This window comes from Neolamprologus multifasciatus, chromosome 7 (genome assembly GCF_963576455.1).
Source record: "Neolamprologus multifasciatus chromosome 7, fNeoMul1.2, whole genome shotgun sequence".
Lineage (NCBI taxonomy): Eukaryota > Metazoa > Chordata > Actinopteri > Cichliformes > Cichlidae > Neolamprologus > Neolamprologus multifasciatus.
In genome coordinates this window covers 66,449,413-66,463,203 of record NC_140445.1, presented here as the reverse complement: position 1 = coordinate 66,463,203, position 13,791 = coordinate 66,449,413, and the positions used below count along the sequence as shown (strand labels likewise).

At 40.7% G+C, this 13,791-nt stretch overlaps 2 protein-coding genes across 2 annotated transcripts; one reads left to right on the top strand and one right to left on the bottom strand.

Annotated features, from left to right (window-relative positions):
- The first annotated feature begins 105 nt into the window (after positions 1–105).
- On the top strand, positions 106–4,874 carry LOC146515963 (cytochrome P450 2J2-like). The gene is made up of 9 exons (XM_085165645.1): positions 106–307; positions 414–574; positions 2,383–2,451; positions 2,549–2,653; positions 2,878–3,016; positions 3,655–3,740; positions 4,065–4,166; positions 4,248–4,389; positions 4,477–4,874. Exons 1-9 carry the CDS (start codon positions 163–165, stop codon positions 4,662–4,664), a joined length of 1,137 nt encoding a protein of 378 aa, XP_085021771.1. The 5' UTR covers positions 106–162; the 3' UTR covers positions 4,665–4,874.
- A 2,273-nt stretch (positions 4,875–7,147) lies between these two features.
- On the bottom strand, positions 7,148–12,194 carry LOC146515962 (cytochrome P450 2J4-like). The gene is made up of 11 exons (XM_085165644.1): positions 11,937–12,194; positions 11,434–11,596; positions 10,864–11,016; positions 10,609–10,769; positions 10,391–10,459; positions 10,210–10,314; positions 9,877–10,015; positions 9,337–9,422; positions 7,863–7,964; positions 7,640–7,781; positions 7,148–7,545 (listed from the first exon to the last, which is right to left on the bottom strand). Exons 1-11 carry the CDS (start codon positions 12,096–12,098, stop codon positions 7,358–7,360), a joined length of 1,470 nt encoding a protein of 489 aa, XP_085021770.1. The 5' UTR covers positions 12,099–12,194; the 3' UTR covers positions 7,148–7,357.
- Positions 12,195–13,791: the final 1,597 nt, after the last annotated feature.

Genomic DNA, 13,791 nt, shown 5'->3' with positions numbered 1-13,791 from the left:
ACACATTCAAATTAAAATTCCACCAAAAGAGAAAAAAGATCACAAAATGTTGCCAGTTTACTTAAGAGGAGGCAAAGTTCAGCTCTGTCCTGTAGGATAACCACATGAACTATTCTTAGGTTCTCTCCTCTTTGAGCTACTAAACTTGTTGTAGGGGTCCTTATGGCTGATTACGGCTCTAGTTGGAAGGAACATCGTCGCTTTGCTTTGACCACTTTGCGGAACTTTGGTCTGGGGAAGAACTCAATGGAGGACAGGATTCATAAGGAGATAAAACACATCATTAGTACCCTGGAAGAGAGTGTTGGTAGGTCCATCTGTGCATCCATAGCTAAATTGGGTAGTGCTTTTTCCCTGTCACGTTATTGTGCATTATTTCACAATTCTGTGCTGTTACATTATTTCTTGCGCAGGTAAAACCATGAGTCCTCGAGTTATGTTCCACAATGCGGCCTCCAATATCATCGGTCAAGTCCTTTTTGCCACACGCTATGATTATGATCATGCGTTAATACAATTTATTGTCCGATGCTTTACTGAGAATACCAAGATAGCCAATGGACCATGGGCTATGGTGAGTAAAAGCACCTTTCTTAGTCTATAACAATGATAGCTGCTTTATGTGTCACAACCTCTGTGGAGTCTGTAAAGTTTCAAGAGGAACTAAGATCCAGAATGAAGATACAGAAACACCAACAAAAGACAAAATGTCCCAGAAACGCAAAATCATTCATTTGAATTTTCAATTTCATGCTCCTAACTTTGTGGGAACAGTTTGGGGACGGCCCATTCCTGTTCCAACATGACTGTGTACCAGTGCACAAAGCAAGTCTATAATGGATGATGAGTCAGTTTGCTGCAGAAGAAGCTGACTGGACTAAACAGAGTCCTGACCTCAACCTGACACAATCCTTTTTGGATGAATTAGACTGGAGACTGTAAGCCAGACCTTCTCGTCCATCATCAGTCAAGAATGGCCAAAAATTGCCACGAACACTCTTGTGAACTGTGTCGAAAGCTTTCCAAAAAGAGTTGAAGCTGCCATAGATGAAGAGGGTGATTCAACATGATCTTAAACCCTTTGGGTTAATAATTGGATTTCACTCATATGCTTGTGCAGCCAGATGAACGAATACTTTTGGCAATATAGTGTATATCAGACAGAAACTGAAAACCTAAGCAAGACAAACGATTAAAGTAATTATCAGATTAAAACTGAAAATCAATCAATCTTTACACACACACACACACTTAAAGAGTAAAATCTGGCTGGGCACACATGAGCCAGGTGAGGAAACACTATCACGGGGAGCCGGTCACAGACCGCAGCCTCCAGGCCGGGCACACAGCAGGAGGGAGGCAAAGAAGCCCCCCAGCCAGGCTGAGAGGACCCACAGAGCCCCAGCAGCCACGGTCGATCACAGCCCCGGTGCAGAGAGCGCCCTCCGAGGAAACACTGGAGATATGACACAATAGGATATATACTGGGTAAAAAGATAAAATAAATAAGAACGGCATACAATATAAATATAAATATAAATAGAGTAAGAAGATAAAAATTAATAAGAATAAAATCAATAAATATTAGGTAAAAACTGAATTAATAAATAGAAAAACAGAATAGAATAAATAAGCGTAAAATAAATAAACGTTAAGTAAAAGCTAAATTAAAAAGGTGGTCTTGAGCCTGTTCTTAAAAACATGTACGTTCTCTGCGGCCCTGAGCTCCTCCGGCAGGCTGTTCCACAGACGAGGACCATACCACTGAAAAGCTGCCTCTCCGTGAGTATGTGTCCTGACTTTAGGGACAATCAAAAGGCCAGTACCAGAGGACCTCAGGGTCCACGAGGGTTCATATGGTAAAAGCAGATCTGAGAGATAAGAAGGCCCAAGACCATTAAGACATTTAAAAACCAATAAAAGAACTTTAAAATCGATCCTGAAACACACGGGGAGCCAGTGCAGCGATTCTAAAACCGGTGTAATGTGGGCCCGCCCTCTGGTCTTCGTCAGCACACGAGCTGCAGAGTTTTGTAAAAGTTGTAAAGGTGAAATATTCTTTTTGGGGAGACCAGAGAGCAGGGCAGTAATCAATGCGACTGGTAATAAAAGCATCAGCATCTCCGTGTTGGCCCGAGAGAGAATAGGGCGGACTCTGGCTATATTCTTTAGATGATAAAATCCAATTTTGGTTACATGTTTAATATGTGGGATAAAACCAAGCTCAGAGTCAAAAATAACACCCAAGTTTTTCACTTGTAGCGAAGCACATAGTGAAAATGCAGTTCATGTTGTCCTTTTTAGTGGTTGGAAATACTGAGGATCTTTTATCAGGTACAACTGAAGCTCAAAGGAAAACTGAAGACTTCTCTTTATTTACAGCTGTATGACTCTCTTCCTTTAATTCGTTACCTGCCGCTGCCTTTCAGGAAGGTCTTCAACAATGCTGAGGTAATACAACGAAAACACTAACTACAAGGACATACTCTATGTACTTTATTTGTTGAAAGCAAATTGTAAGAAATGAAGAATCCCTTGTATTTTTTAGGCTTTAGAAAATCTTATAGCTGATTTTGTGAGAGAGCACAAGAAGACCAGAGTCCCGGGAGAGGCACGCGACTTTATTGACTGCTATTTGGATGAACTGGAAAAGGTGTGTGTAAAAGGAGCAGTTTACAATGTCATATATTAGAATTTATATAAATACAGGTTGCAGTTTAATGAATTAAAAACTAATCAATTTGAATTCATTCTAACACAACTCTTTAAAACGAGATTCATAGTTTTAATGCAGAAAGGTGAACATACGTGTGGCTGTGACCGTTCTCTCTCGTACTGTGTCTGTCACTTTCTTTTCCATTTGTAACTTTTTCTTAGAGAGGCAACGATGGTTCTTCATTTTCAGAAACGCAGCTCCTTAGGTACACCTTGGATCTTTACATTGCTGGGACTGACACTACATCCAACACCCTGCTTACTGGTTTTCTTTATCTTGTGAACTACCCACACATACAAGGTAAAGCTGCACATATGACTTGGCTTTTTGTTATCAGCTCTTGTTCTCTTGTACCATGAAGTCATGCACACTGCTGTGCTGTATACTAAGGCCCTTAATGTAAAACAGCATTTTTGCAAATGATTTGGGATGTTTAGGTCCAATATACTGGACTGCATACACAGTACAGCTACAGGGGCTGCTCGTCCATGGAAACCCATGTCACGAAGCTGCCGATGTATAGTTTTAATGCCAATGGTAATGCCAGAGGAGGACGGCTCTGCATTGTCATTGATTCAGCAGAGCATTAGCAAGTTTAATGCACTGTGTGCCTCCGCATTCAGCAAACCCACTGTAACTTCATATGGTCTGTCACTTTGTGGCTGACTTTAGTTGATTGGAGTACCACACTCTGATTCAGTGTGCTCTGTGTAACAACTCATTCCTTCACAGATGTTCGTAAAGGCACATTGCATGGCTACGTGCTTAATTTGTTACATCTGTGGCAAAGACACTGAAAACACCACAATATTAAGCATTGTGGTCAAATACTTGTCCATATAGTGTATATCAAATGTTGTATGTTACTTTTCTAAAATCATAGTTATATCACTGGTTATGGTGTACTGCAAAGTGTTTGTGTTGTCCTGTTCTAACAGAACAATGTCAGGAGGAGATAGACCGAGTGCTGGAAGGGAAAGATCAGGCCAGTTTTGAGGACAGACACAAGATGCCCTACATGCAGGTATTTTTCTTTTACTTACATTTAAGGTGTTTGGTTGTGAGTGCCGTGTTTGTTAGATGGTGACACAAAACCATGTAAAGTTTAGAAATAATTTATAAATGAGTAAAAATGAAACGGTAACTCTATTTGTAGCTGTGTCGATTCTTCTCAGAGACTCAAACCAAAGCACAGACGGTCAAACAACAGCTGCTCTGTGGAACTGCAGATCCACTGGATTATTCGTCAAAATATTGCTCAAAGTATATATGCAATGTTTTTGTGGCTGAATTTGACAGCATGCATGTATTCTGCTCTAAGTCAAAGAAATGTCTTGTCTTCATCCAGGCTGTGATTCACGAGATACAGAGAGTTGCCAACACTGTTCCTCTCAGTGTCTTCCACTGCACCACTAAAGACACAGAGCTGATGGGTTATTCCATTCCCAAGGTAAGGGCCAACTGGTTAAATAGGTAGAGGCAATAAAGTGACGAGCATCCTTAATGGTTTTGAGCTTGATTTCGTCCTCAGGGAACAATGATCATCGAGAATCTGACCTCAGTGCTCAGCGAGGAGGGACAGTGGAAATTCCCTCATGAATTCAACCCTGAAAACTTCCTTGATGACAAAGGAGAGTTTGTTAAACCAGAGGCCTTCATGCCTTTCTCTGCAGGTACATGAAAACACGATTCACATACCGACATAGTTGATTAAATCTTCTGTCGTAGATGATACTGCGATATTTTTTTCAACGTCTCAGGTCCTCGGGTGTGTCTCGGGGAGGGTCTGGCTCGCATGGAGCTCTTCCTCATCATGGTGACTTTGCTGAGGAAGTTTAAGTTCATCTGGCCCGAGGACGCAGGAGAACCAGACTTCACTCCGGTCTATGGAGCCACTATGACTCCCAGCCCTTATCACATGAAGGTCCAACTCAGGACCGTGCACTGAAGTGGCGTGCATAGGTGGAAGATGCAGAAAGAAAAAGTGCCACTTAGTTTTGAAAACCTGTTTAATGAAGAATGCTGTACTTAGTAGTTTAAATAGCTTCTGCTGGGATGTTTTTAACACAATGATTCTCAAACTGTGGGACATGGAGCCTCTGCAGGTGAACAAGTGTATTAAAACACTAGACAGTCTCTAATAAACATGCCAAACTCATACTTGTCTTACTCCTTTTTAAATCACTTTCTCAAACATTAGGAACTTTGTTTTGGAGCTCCTCGATATTAGATATTATTCATAACTCTTGACTAACTCTGAGTCAGTATAAATGGAAGCATCACTGAGGCTACGAACAACTCTGAATGCTACAGTCACTTACATTATTCCTCTTTCCATTAAAAAGGTGCATTTTTAAACTCTAATAGCACTTTAGAAAACAATGAATGATAACCAACAGCACTGGTCTGAGAAATGATGGAGGTATTGACGTGTGGAGACGTGTCATCAAAGCATTCAAATTAAATGTGTACCAGCTGCTGCAGCATGGGTGTTGTTGTTGTTGAGTGTGTGCAGCAGTGTTGTCACGGCAAAACGTTGTCCTTTAGACGTCTCATGTAGCAGAAAAAATGACAGAGTTAAACCCTTTGTCCTTTGGCCTTACTGTCTTTGAACAGTCAACACAACCACTCAAGATGTGTCGAAAACTTTCCACATGTGTAGTTAGAAGATGGGTCTGGTCCACGATGGGAACACATCAGTCTTCTGCTTTATGACAGCAGATTTGCCTCCACTAGTTGAATATCAGTTGTTTTTGTTTACTAGCACAAGTTAAAAAGAAATAATCACTTTGCGACCGACCGTCAGAGCCAGACTTTGGCCATTTAGCACAACTGTTACTGTTCAACAACAGTTTGAAATAATAACCTAAACTGAGGATACGCAGTCATTCCTGACTGCTGAATCATGCAGTTTTTCAAATGACCTAAATTATTGATGAATATTCAAAAGTATTACTGAACAATATAAAGCACCTTGAGGCGACTATTGTTGTGATACAGCCAAGTGTGACTCACTTCACACTTGGCTGTATCCAGTGAATACTGTGAGTCAGTTCTTTGGCAGTTCTGTGCCTTCCTTTCTTTATAAGCCAATATTTGCAAAGATTATTTTCTATATGGGTGAAAGGGCTTGTGTTATCTAATTGATTGCATATCAATCAATTAGATAACATGAGTGATGTTAGTATTTTGAGTTCACTGTTAAGTTTTATTAAGTTACATTTTTTTGTTGAGAATTAATAAAATAGAAGATGTCTATAATGTCCTGATGGTCCTTGAAGTATACAGGGGGAAGTACCACCTCCTGCAGTTCACTGCATGGTTGAGCTACAGGGGCCGGCTGAGCTACATATTTAAATGTGGGTGTGCCAGCTAAATATTTTTACACTATGACCTGAAAATTAGACTCTGTGCATGTGTTATCTAATTGATTGATATGCAATCAATTAGATAACACATGCCCTTTCACCCATATAGAAAATAATCTTTGCAAATATTGGCTTATAAAGAAAGGAAGGCACAGAACTGCCAAAGAACTGACTCACAGTATTCACTGGATACAGCCAAGTGTGAAGTGAGTCACACTTGGCTGTATCACAACAATAGTCGCCTCAAGGTGCTTTATATTGTTCAGTAATACTTTTGAATATTCATCAATAATTTAGGTCATTTGAAAAACTGCATGATTCAGCAGTCAGGAATGACTGCGTATCCTCAGTTTAGGTTATTATTTCAAACTGTTGTTGAACAGTAACAGTTGTGCTAAATGGCCAAAGCCTGGCTCTGACGGTCGGTCGCAAAGTGATTATTTCTTTTTAACTTGTGCTAGTAAACAAAAACAACTGATATTCAACTAGTGGAGGCAAATCTGCTGTCATAAAGCAGAAGACTGATGTGTTCCCATCGTGGACCAGACCCATCTTCTAACTACACATGTGGAAAGTTTTCGACACATCTTGAGTGGTTGTGTTGACTGTTCAAAGACAGTAAGGCCAAAGGACAAAGGGTTTAACTCTGTCATTTTTTCTGCTACATGAGACGTCTAAAGGACAACGTTTTGCCGTGACAACACTGCTGCACACACTCAACAACAACAACACCCATGCTGCAGCAGCTGGTACACATTTAATTTGAATGCTTTGATGACACGTCTCCACACGTCCATACCTCCATCATTTCTCAGACCAGTGCTGTTGGTTATCATTCATTGTTTTCTAAAGTGCTATTAGAGTTTAAAAATGCACCTTTTTAATGGAAAGAGGAATAATGTAAGTGACTGTAGCATTCAGAGTTGTTCGTAGCCTCAGTGATGCTTCCATTTATACTGACTCAGAGTTAGTCAAGAGTTATGAATAATATCTAATATCGAGGAGCTCCAAAACAAAGTTCCTAATGTTTGAGAAAGTGATTTAAAAAGGAGTAAGACAAGTATGAGTTTGGCATGTTTATTAGAGACTGTCTAGTGTTTTAATACACTTGTTCACCTGCAGAGGCTCCATGTCCCACAGTTTGAGAATCATTGTGTTAAAAACATCCCAGCAGAAGCTATTTAAACTACTAAGTACAGCATTCTTCATTAAACAGGTTTTCAAAACTAAGTGGCACTTTTTCTTTCTGCATCTTCCGCCTATGCACGCCACTTCAGTGCACGGTCCTGAGTTGGACCTTCATGTGATAAGGGCTGGGAGTCATAGTGGCTCCATAGACCGGAGTGAAGTCTGGTTCTCCTGCGTCCTCGGGCCAGATGAACTTGAACTTCCTCAGCAGAGTCACAATCATGAGGAAGAGCTCCATACGAGCCAGACCCTCCCCGAGACACACCCGAGGACCTGAGACATTGGAAAAGACCGCAAAATTATCAAAAACACATTGATTGAACTGGCCATGTCTGTGCTGTTACTCAGCGTGTTTATGCTCATGTACCTGCAGAGAAAGGCATGAAGGCCTCTGGTTTAACAAACTCTCCTTTGTCATCAAGGAAGTTTTCAGGGTTGAATTCATGAGGGAATTTCCACTGTCCCTCCTCGCTGAGCACTGAGGTCAGATTCTCGATGATCATTGTTCCCTGAGGACGAAATCAACCTCAAAACCATTAAGGATGCTCGTCACTTTATTGCCTCTACCTATTTAACCAGTTGGCCCTTACCTTGGGAATGGAATAACCCATCAGCTCTGTGTCTTTAGTGGTGCAGTGGAAGACACTGAGAGGAACAGTGTTGGCAACTCTCTGTATCTCGTGAATCACAGCCTGGATGAAGAGAAGACATTTTCTGTGCTTTATCTGACTCTGAGCAATTTTTAAGTATTTTGACTTAAAAACAACAGAAATTAGAGGCTGCAGAGGTGGGGACCTCTCCCTATAAGCCACCAACAGGATGCAGTATTAATGAGATAATTTCAGCTGATATAACCTTAAAAAATATTCAGACAGGGTCACCTGGACTAGCACATGCCTCTGGCAGTGCCAGGAAATCTGATCCTATCTAATCTTCACAGTCATGTGATGAAACACTCCTGCCATAACATGACCATTAGGTGCAACCCACAACATGTTCAGACATGCAGGCCCTTCATGCAGCCAGAGCTGCATGTTATTGTGTTTGTAAGCCAGGGCTGTGTTAGGGAAAGGCTGTTCCTAACATCCTTCCTACCTATCCTGGTACTTCCTAGCTACAGCCTGTAACCAGGACATTATGCAAAACAAGCTTTTAAATTACAATATAATTCTTTCAAAGCAGGCAACCCTGATGGTTGAGTGCGTATGTTTCTTATAAAATCAGTGGGTTTGCTGTGGCTCAGCAGGTAGAGCAGTGTGTGTGAATGTTAATAAGGAAGCACGTAAAACGACAGAAAAAAGTGTGAATGGGTGAATGTGGCATGTGGTGCTCCACGAGAGCAGAAAAGCGCTATATGAGAAGCAGCCCATTTACCATGTTAGGCTTTCTAAATATTCTGGAGCATGAACCTGACACTCAACGTTTGTGACAGCGCACGACGACAGAGAGGCTACTCTCCCTGTTAGCTGACACTGCTGTGGAGCATCAGTCTAATGTTCTGCTTTAAATAAACAGTTACCTGATGTGGAAACATAAAACTTCTTTGTCAACATCATCACACAGCAACCTTACTAGATTTTATGCATTAAGATAAAACACGTTTGTGTTTCATGTCTAATGAAAACATTCAAACATCATAGTTCACAGTGTGGAAAAAGGTCATGATGACTCTGCAATATGATTTCGACATGAAACGCTCTTTTTATTATGAGTAGACCAGTTCCAGTCAAACCAGTTCTTTCTACAACAATGGAGGCTCCACGGTTGGGTGGATTTCCTGAAAAGAAGCTGCTTAAATGCATCACCTAATGTTAGTAATGATGACCAAAGTGGTGAGTTTTTGTGTCTGTTGCCAATATAAACCAACATAAACTGTTTTGAGGAACGAGGAGATTCAGGCTGATATTTATTCTGTTTTCCACCTACTGCTTGACCTGGAGCTATCGTCTTATTGTGGACCCTGTGCATGTGTGTGTTCTCTCTTTATGATTACCTGTAGGACTTGCTATGCTGTTTAACAATGCCTGCTAAATAAAAGGCAATTATAAGTCTGATATACAGTACCTGTGTGTAAGGCATCTTGTGTCTGTCCTCAAAACTGGCCTGATACTTCCCTCCCAACTCGTCGTCTATCTCCTGCTGACATCTTTCTGTGCAGGAGGGATAAAACCACACATTAAATTCCACATTTCAGATATCTGTAGGTGAGACAAAGGCAGACTACACACAAGTAATGTAACACTAAAGCATTAGGCCCGCAGAGATGGAACCTTCTGTATTCATTCAATTTGTCTTCAACCTTTAATATGAGATGATATTAGTCATATCAAACACCACATCCACACCTAATCTAATACAAATAATTTGTACCAGTAAGGAATTGAGTTAAGTGGGACTCTCCTTTGTTAAGTTAATATAACGAGCATATAGAATATAGCATGCTGGGACAGGCATGGCCCCTTTTGCTGCTATCGGGTGTGGCTCAGGCTAGACTGTATTATGTGAAGGCTGAAGTACAAGTGAACACCTGGAAAACCTCGAGCAGGACCACAGACACCAATGACAAATAACCATAATATGTCTTATTTACATGTGCAGGTTTACCTTGGATGTGTGGGTAGTTCATAAGGTAAAGGAAAGCAGTAAGGAGGGTGTTGGAGGTGGTGTCAGTCCCAGCAAGGTGAAGATCTAAAGCATTCATAATGAGCCGGTCCTCTGAGAATGAAGACCCATCATCGCCTCTCTAAAAAGAGGGGAATAATGAATATGATAGAAATGCCTTCAGCTCTTTACATTTAAAACAGATTTTTTAACCATCTTGTGAACTAAAACTATACAAATATCTCCTTTTGGAAAAGTGCAGGTTTAAACTCACATAATTTTTATATTTCGTATACTCAAAATAGAGCAGATCTGTTTCTTTTCACACTCACACACCTTCTCCAGTTCATCCAGATAGCAGTCAATAAAATCTCGTGGCTCTCCAGGAACTCTGGTCTTCTTGTGCTCATTGATCAAACCAATTGCAATTTTCTTTGAAGTCTAAAAAGCAAACGTAGTCACTCACAGTTTGAACAAATTTACTTCTTCCTGCTGGTAAAGTGAAAATTAAAATTACCTCAATATTCTGAAAGGCTTTTTGGAAGGGCAGTGGCAGGTTACGAATTATGGGAAAAGTGTCATAGAGCTGAAAGGAAAGATAAGAGAGTTAAATGAGAGTGGGGGGGATGAACACAGAACTTAGTTTTGTTATCAGTGAAATTGTCGCTGCAAAACTTCAGCCATGACAGGATTCCTAAGTAAGCACGATTACACGGGAAACATGCTTTTACTCACCATAGCCCACGGTCCATTGGCCATCTTGGTATTCTCAGTGAAGCACTGAACAATCTGTTTGATTAGCGCATCATCATACTCGTAGCGTGTAGAAAACAGGACCTGGCAGATGATGTTGGAGGCCGCATTGTGAAACATAACTTGAGGACTCATGGTTTTACCTGTAGAAGAGATTATTCAGCAGAACAGAATTTTACAGGAATGCAAAGGAAACAACAGCAAATGCAACGTCGTTGTGGTCACAGACGGACCTACCAACACTGTCTTCCAAGGTTCTAACGATGTATTTTATCTCTTCATGAATCCTGTCCTCCATCGAGTTCTTCCCCAGACCAAAGTTCCTCAAAGTCATCAAAGAAAAGCGACGATGTTCCCTCCAACTAGAGCCGTAATCGACCAAAATTACTCCTAAAACAGATTTATCAGCACAAAGGGAAACAAGATCATTTACTTTCTGGACTGTGTCATCTTTTATTACGCTCCACATTCATTAATAGAGCTCTATTGTTCACATGGTCCAGCATGTGTGCTGCACCGTTGTATGAAGAGGAGTATTCTACAAAGAGATAACAGCAAAAGGTGAATTTTCCTAACCCATGTTGTCCCTGCATGCTTATCTCAAACTGGGTGTTTTTCCTCATGCATGCAGTAAATAATAATACACTAAAACATGAAACCATAGAATCTAGTATATGCTAACGTATATACTGGATTTTTTAGTTTGTTTTGTTTTATTTATTTAATTTTTCGTTTTGCTGTTTTGGGTACTGATGGTAAAATGTGTGTGAACACAGTGTATCATGTGATAGATAACATCTGTTCTACCTTTACTCTTGGTGAAATCATTAATAAACAAGTCTTGGGGTCGTCCAGCAAAATCAGCAGCCTTAGTCACCATCGCCTCCTTTACGGCCTTCAGCCCATTGATGACTACAGCTGGTTTACGACCGATGAAAATACTGTAGACATCTCCATAAGACTTCCTCAGCTGGGAGGGAACAAAATGACATGACAGCTTTTGAAATTTATGAACCAGATACTCAGGTGGACATTTCCCTCCAACACGGTTAAACATTTCTGTCCAGTAATTTCAGTTATTCTGTGGAGAGAAATAAGCATCAAATGAACTGATCCTGAACATTTCATGGAGGGATACAGAGGAAGCCCACATATTTACAGTGGGACATGCTTACATTTGTGGATCTGTGCAAAGTTGACAGCGTGAAATTTGTCTCAAGACTCCACGTGACTGATCAGATGATTCGTGCACGTGCATTTCAGGTTTTCTAAGCAAGTGAGAGTGAAGTAACGTGTATGTTTTTTCTTACCTTCTCAAAGTCCTTTAAGGGGTTCTCCAAACTCAACTGCAAAGTGTTCCCCACCAGGGGAAGGCCTGGGGGGCCTGGTGGGAAGTTCTTCGGCCTCTTGGATTTGAGTTGAAGAATAAGAAATAAAAGGCAGAGGCATAGCAGTGCAATAGAAACAAACATGGTGAGATGATTTGGACTGCACTATGAAAAAGTATTAGTTATTACTGATCTCTGGCTCTCTTCCACAGCAATGACTTGAAATGAGAGGAGTAGCTGGCACACCCACATTTAAATATGTAGCTCAGCCGGCCCTCTTCTAGCTACACACCTTGAGATTTGTGTGAAAGGTGAAACACAGCGTGATCAAAACAGAGCACATTGCTCCACCACCTTTAGCGTAATGTGACAGGCTACTGTACAGCGGTATCAGATTTCCTTAAATATCACATAGTGTCAGGCATTTTCTGTGTTTCATTTTCTTCCATTGTTAATAAAACACATTTCAATACGATGGTCCTCATTTCTATGTGAAGAAGAAAGTGGAAGTAAACTGGGAAAACTGAATAATCTACAAGAATTTGCAGTGACTTGTAAAGATCTGAAAGAAAAGAGTGAAAGAGTCAGAATTTCCAGGTAAAAACCGAGCTGAACATGCTCTAACAGCAGGAAACCCTCACATAAGATCATAAACTAAATAAACTTTAATATTAAGATACAAAGAGACAAAGCGTAAACAAGATTTAGATAAAAAGACCTGATTCTTTATTTTATAAATTTGTAACGTGTGGTTCTTATGTAGCACTGGCAACAATGATTGCACAGCTGTGATATGGAAAAACTAAAATCATAAAATGAAAATGTATCCATGTACAAGGATCACTCTAATGGCTTTAAAATATCAGTCGGCTGTTTTCAAACTCTTCTTTGAGAAAAAGAATGAACAAAAGAAAACACTCCATTTGTGTGAGTTGAAAGGCCTGTTGGATCATTGAACTGTACAGGTGCTGAACTCTATCCACAGGTTTCTGTAAGAGCGTACGTAGGCTGCCATGACAGACCACTACTTCCGTTGTCCGGTTTTATACTTCCGGTTACTCAAAGCGAGACCCAGCGTTCAGTCGTTGCTAACAACAAAATTAGTTACTTTGTGCGGTAATAAGTGGCTTTACCTGTTCGAAGATGAGCTCGGGTTCAACGTGTGCTGTCGTCGGCTGCCACAATAATTCAAGAAAACTGAAAAACGCATTAGAAACATTTTGCCTTGAACATGAGCAACTTAGAAAGGCCTGTCCGTGCCCACCGCCCTACGCACTGCACTCTATGCCGCGGAAGGAGGATCGGAAACTAGCGTGGCTGGCAGCTTTAAGACTCAAACACCCTCCAAAGAGAGTTTATGTTTGCTCCTTTCATTTTATCGATAAAAAGCCCACAGAGCTACACCCCGACCCGGAGCTTTATCTTGGCTATGACCGACCCCCACCGAAGAAAAGAAGAAAGCTCACTCGGACCACTTTGAGTGTGACAGCTTCCAGTAATACGAACAAGAACACAGAATCTGTACCCGGTAAGTGAAAGTGTAAATGTGGTTTGCCACCGTTTCGCATTTTAATCACGCAATTACTTTTACTAAATAATAGCCTATGGTGAATGGCGTTAGTATCAGCACTAGCTGGTTATTAGCAGCAAAGTCTCAATTTTAACGAAAGTTTACACCCGTGGTTAGTAATTAACACCAGCCGCATGCTGCCAAAAGATTAGCTCCAAGGGCTGTAAAAGTCTTAGGTTTGTGTTTATAAAGAACATGTTTTTTCAAGTCGAGAAAACTCAAGTAAAAACGTTAAAAGCAACCTTTGCAAAAATACCAACATTGGTG